The sequence below is a fragment of the Carassius gibelio genome, chromosome A15 (assembly GCF_023724105.1).
Source record: "Carassius gibelio isolate Cgi1373 ecotype wild population from Czech Republic chromosome A15, carGib1.2-hapl.c, whole genome shotgun sequence".
Classification (NCBI taxonomy): domain Eukaryota; kingdom Metazoa; phylum Chordata; class Actinopteri; order Cypriniformes; family Cyprinidae; genus Carassius; species Carassius gibelio.
This window is the reverse complement of record NC_068385.1, coordinates 20654715-20660214: the sequence shown is the minus strand read 5'-3', so window position 1 is coordinate 20660214 and position 5500 is coordinate 20654715. Positions and strand designations below refer to the sequence as shown.

Here is a 5500-nt window from a genome sequence, read left to right as displayed (position 1 = left end):
AAGGAAAAGAAGAGCAAAAGGGAGAGGGACAAAAGTAGAGCGTGCAGGTCTTGGTCCAGGAGACACAGAGCAGAGAGAAGGAGAGAATTTAGAGGGAGGAGATGGACCAGGTGGAAGAGGCCAGAGAGCTGGAAGAGAGAGTGCAGATGTTTCAGGTGGAAAAGGAGAGAGTGTGGGCCCTGCACCAGGTGACAGAGGCCAGAGAGGTGTAAGAGGCCAGAGAAGTGTAAGAGGTCAGAGCGGTGGAAGAGGTCAGAGCGGTGGAAGAGGTCAAAGAGGTGGAAGAAGAGATAATGCAGGTCCAAGTACTGGAGTTGGCAGCAGAGGAAGGAGAGGGAGAGGAGGCAGAGATGCAGAGGAAGAGAACAGAGTTCAGATGATCCAAATTGACCAAAGGGTCCGGACAGAGGTTTGTTTCCAGAATATGCTACACAATTGATAGACTCTAGTAAAATTATGGCTTGTGATAAGTAGTCACCATTTGAATCAATGTTAGCATCTTTGTTATTTTTAATTTATTTATGTAAATAACACATTTTCTATTATGGTTTGTTTACTTAGGCACTCATTCAAGGCATGAGTGAAGTGAGGCTACGAGCACTAGCAACCCAGGTCTTCTCCCGGAATCCTGGATTAGTTTTTGACGCACTTCCTCCATTGGACAGCACAACCCCACCTAACGCTGCTCTTCCATGGTGCACCTGTGGGAACTGCAGGGAAATGGCCACAGATGCTGAAAGGAAATGCTGTGGCCAGGGGCCTGACTACTGCATCAGCAAATTGGCACATTTTGATCGGTATTGTCTGGAAGATGGTTACTTGCGTATTCACAGAGATTACAGAATTTATATGTTGGTGGTAGCTGAAGTTATAGAGCCAGGAGATGATAACAGACAATTTAGGTATGCTGCTTATCGTCAATACATCTTTTGGCAGCATGGGTCACTGGGTCTGGGTAACCGTTGTGTTATTCCCAGCTGCTGTATATGGAAAATAAGGGACAAATACCCTGACCCCCAAGGCCAGTACACTGGCTTTGTACCCACCATTTGATACCATTCTAACGTGAACAGTTAAATTCAAGTTATTTATTGTTGTATATATGGTTTTACAAATAGTTTTTTGATTTGTTCTGTTTTTTGGTTTTTAGTTTGTAAAGAGCCTTTCCTCATTTTTTCAATAAAAAAGTTTATTTAGAATAACAATACTATGCTTTTTACAATGTAGAGAAACAGTATATAAAATGGTATAATGATAAATGTTACACAGTATAAATAGAAAACTAGATTCAGCTGATCTGTACTGTTGAAACTTTTAGTCTAAAATTGTTGATAAGCAGCTTGTGACACAAAAGTTTACATGGCCATGAAGATGGTCAGGGTTGTGAGGCTCTGGAAACTGGGCTTCACGGGTCTTTAGTCTGGAATGTTGACACTGAGGAGAGCAAAATAAAACCAAAAAAAAAAGTTAGTTTATTTCAAACTTGGAAGTGTTATGCATTACAACAGAATTGGTGTGTGGCATGTAGCCCAAAGTGCAATATAAATAAATTGGCATTCAACCTACCAAGGCCTCTCCTGACTTGGGTGTGCAGGAGTTCCTCAATGGTTGGTGCCGGCACAGGGGGAAGTGGGCCGTACCTTCTGGGGTCATCAGGTCGTAGTGTCCTCCGTCTGTGCATTCCCTTACCAGCTAATCTCTTTTGAAGGATCATAGCTTGCAGTTCTGGGATGTAGCCATACGTCTTGGATGTCTTCTGAGTGTATAGCATATACCTGCGAGCATTCTTCTTGTACAGCCTCCTGTACCTGATTTAAAAGCAGAAACGGGAGGGAAGAAGACATTTACATTCCAAGGGACATTTTTTGTAGTGTTTAAAGGGATACTCAACCAAAAAATTTAAATTCTATCAACACAAAATCACTCACCCTCATGGTGTATATGATAGAATTTTCATCAGAGTATCCTTTACATGGTGTTGTAATCTGGTATAAAATAATAGCATGTAGATGTGAGCAAGTCACTTACTGTTTGCTTTCATCAGATTTACACAACTCTGGGCGGTCCTTGTGGTAATTATAGTCCATCGCTGCAAGGAGAATCCTGGCCTCAAAGACAGGAGGGCTAAATGCTGTGCGCTTGCTAGCGTACATTAAAATATGGTTCTGGAAGGACTCCAGATCAGCAGAGGACCTGTGGGGTGTGTGTGAGAAGAGACATTTAGTGGGATTTTGAAAATAACTTTCTATCTACAGTATGTGTATATACTCAAAAATTACCCAAAATTGAGATATTTGTGGACCTCATTAAGCCACCGCTTGTTTCTAACGATGCTCATCAGGGCCTCATGTGCCATGGAGCCTCGCTCAAGCCACTGTTGAGTTCCACCAGATTCTAAGTCTGCATGCTGGCAGCTTTCCAGCACCCACCTGTGTTCATTTGTCACATGATGTAGGAGACCAAGCCACAGCTCCTAGAAATAATATAGGAATATAATGTACAGAAAAAAAGCATGCATATTGTACATAATTCATTATTAATGATGATTCTGTTTGTAAGTACTATAATCTAAGTGGGTCACATTATTTACCACAATGACATGTCTGGTTAGCTACTGAATCAACAAATATCCAACATCAACGAACCATCCTAACTTATTCTCTTTGCCAGCAAGGTATGTCTAATAAGTCTGCATGTTAGTTTCATAGAATATTATTTTAAGATGACAACTATTTTTCAAACCATATCAACTTACAAGGAACTCTTGGTAAGAATCTGCTGTTTTGCAGCACCACCAAAAGTGGTTGACAATGTCTTTTAGCCAACTGCTCAAACTGGACTGACCCTTGACCTGTGAAGCCTGGGACAGACATAACAGTTATCATGATTACATCGCTCAAATTAGGGTAGATTGCCATGCAGAAAATGAAGCCATAGTAATGATAGCTGAACTTACAGCATGGATCCTTTTTGCCAAATTCTTGGCCCCATGCCACATATCCAAGCTGTGCTGCAGCCCAAGGTCTTTGTACTTTCCTTTGTCTTATTTGAAAAAATAATATGTATAATTAGTACAGTAATGGTCCCCCCACCCCTCCAAAAAAAGTTGTTGTAATTCTACAAGTAACGCAAAATTTCAGTGGCAACTTACTCATTAGTGTGGAGATCTGGACATGGGCATCAGTGCAGACCTCTACTAGTTTCACTTCATTCAAAAGAGTGTCGACTGTCTACACAAATGCCTCTCTCTCCATGATCACAGAATTTCGCCCAGTCTCCCTTTTGTCCACATTGATGACAGAGATGATTTCCCTGGATTCGTTCTCCATGGCAGTGTATGTACAGTACTGGGCGCAATGTCCAAGACTGTCCATTCTTCCATCCGCTATTCAATTTGTAAACAAGAATCAATGATTTACACAGAACATAAAATTTACATATTAACATACTGTAGCATAAATGAATAAAAAATGTACATTACCTACTATTACCACATCTCTGTCTTTTAGCCGATTTATTGCCTCAGCCCTCCTCTCCTCCCAAAACTCCTTCACAGTGTCTAAACCTTATGTGTCCTGAATTGTGAAAAATTAACTACGGTCCACCATCCCCATGTTCATAAACTGGAAAAGAAGTGAGACTTTGGCGTAGTTGCTTCCTGAGAGTAGTATGTTTGCTTGCCAACATAAGGTCCCCTGCTAGCATCCTGTACCTCAAAGTTGGCTGTGAGCTCCATCTCCATATAGTGTGGCCAACAAGGCAGGTCTGACAATAAATGGGACACAACTTAGGCTATTTAGCATACAAACATAGAATTGCTTCCACTTAGTGGAACTACAACTCAGGAAGCTTGATTGAGTTTCACAAAACCACTGTCAACGTATTGACATTGCCTCCAACGCCAACAACAATGATAAGCCATGGTTTACAGTAAAACTCAGACATCTTCGTCAGGCCAAAGAGGATGCCTACAGAAATGGGGACAGAGTCGTGTACAATCAGGCCAGGAACACACTGAACAAAGAGATCAGAGCGGCTAAAAAGACCTACGCTAAAATGTTGGAAGACCGGTTTACTTCCAACGACTCAACTTCAGTGTGGAGAGGTCTAAGAGCCATCACGAACTACAAGACACCATCCCCTTGCACTGAGGCTAATCAACGACTTGCTAACGACCTGAATGAGTTTTATTGCAGATTTGAAACCCCCAATACCCATTCTGACCATCTCCCTACACAACCATTAACACATCCTGCAATCCCACTCTCCACACCTCCTGCTCTTCAAATCTGTGAAGATGATGTGCGCCAGGTCTTCAAGAAGAACAAAAGAAGAAAAGCACCAGGCCCAGATGGTGTTAAACCAGCCTGTCTGAAAATCTGTGCTGACGAGCTGGTCCCCATCTTTTCACAGATCTTCAACAGATCCCTGGAGTTGTGTGAAGTGCCTTCCTGCTTCAAACGCTCCACCATCATCCCCATCCCAAAGAAACCCAAGATAGCAGAACTTAACGACTACAGACCTGTTGCTCTAACGTCTGTCGTCATGAAGTCGTTTGAAAAACTGGTTCTGGCTTATCTGAAGGACATCACTGGACCCTTACTGGACCCCCTCCAGTTTGCTTACCGAGCAAACAGGTCCGTGGATGATGCAATCAACATGGGATTGCACTTCATCCTGCAACATCTGGACAAAACAGGGACTTATGTGAGGATCCTATTTGTGGACTTTAGTTCGGCATTCAACACCATCATCCCAACAGCCCTTCAGACCAAACTGACCCAGCTCTCTGTTCCTAGCTCTATCTGTCAGTGGATCACCAGCTTTCTGACAGATAGGCAACAGTTAGTGAGACTGGGGAAATTCACATCAAACAGCTGCTCCACCAACACTGGTGCCCCTCAGGGATGTGTTCTGTCCCCTCTGCTTTTCTCCCTGTACACCAGCGACTGCACCTCTAAAGACCCCTCTGCCAAGCTCCTAAAGTTTGCAGACGACACTACAGTCATCGGCCTCATCCAGGACGGTGACGAGTCTGCTTACAGACAAGAGGTTGAGCAGCTGGCTGTCTGGTGCAGTCTTAACAACCTGTAGCTGAACACGCTCAAAACAATGGAGATGATCGTGGACTTTAGGAGAAACCCACCTGCACTTTCCCCACTTACCATCATGAACAGCACTGTGACTGCAGTGGAGTCATTCAGATTCCTGGGAACCACCATCTCTCAGGACCTGAAGTGGAACAATCACATTGAATCCATTGTTAAAAAGGCCCAGCAAAGGTTGTATTTCCTTCGCCAGCTGAGGAAGTTTAACCTGCCACAGGAGCTGCTGAAACAGTTCTACTCGGCCATCATTGAGTCTGTGCTCTGTACTTCAATAACTGTCTGGTTTGGTTCAGCAACAAAATCAGACATCAGAAGACTACAGAGAACTGTTCGGACTGCTGAAAGGATTATTGGTGCTCCCCTGCCCACCCTTCAAGAACTGTATACATCCA

General features: G+C 43.3%; 1 protein-coding gene across 1 annotated transcript; it reads right to left on the bottom strand.

The window, feature by feature from the left end:
- Positions 1-1405: 1405 nt before the first annotated feature.
- On the bottom strand, positions 1406-3613 carry LOC128028886 (uncharacterized). The gene is made up of 7 exons (XM_052616203.1): positions 3482-3613; positions 2957-3385; positions 2756-2860; positions 2280-2473; positions 2029-2193; positions 1567-1808; positions 1406-1434 (listed from the first exon to the last, which is right to left on the bottom strand). Exons 2-7 carry the CDS (start codon positions 2996-2998, stop codon positions 1406-1408), a joined length of 777 nt encoding a protein of 258 aa, XP_052472163.1. The 5' UTR covers positions 2999-3385; positions 3482-3613.
- Between the last annotated feature and the right edge of the window lie 1887 nt (positions 3614-5500).

Coding starts and splice junctions, on each gene's coding strand:
- LOC128028886 (XM_052616203.1), bottom strand. CDS start 2,998: ATGTGGCATGGGGCCAAGAATTTGGCAAAAAGGATCCATGCT. Junction 2,861..2,956: donor TGGCAAAAAGGATCCATGCT/GTAAGTTCAGCT, acceptor TGTCTGTCCCAG/GCTTCACAGGTCAAGGGTCA. Junction 2,194..2,279: donor CACAAATATCTCAATTTTGG/GTAATTTTTGAG, acceptor CACACCCCACAG/GTCCTCTGCTGATCTGGAGT.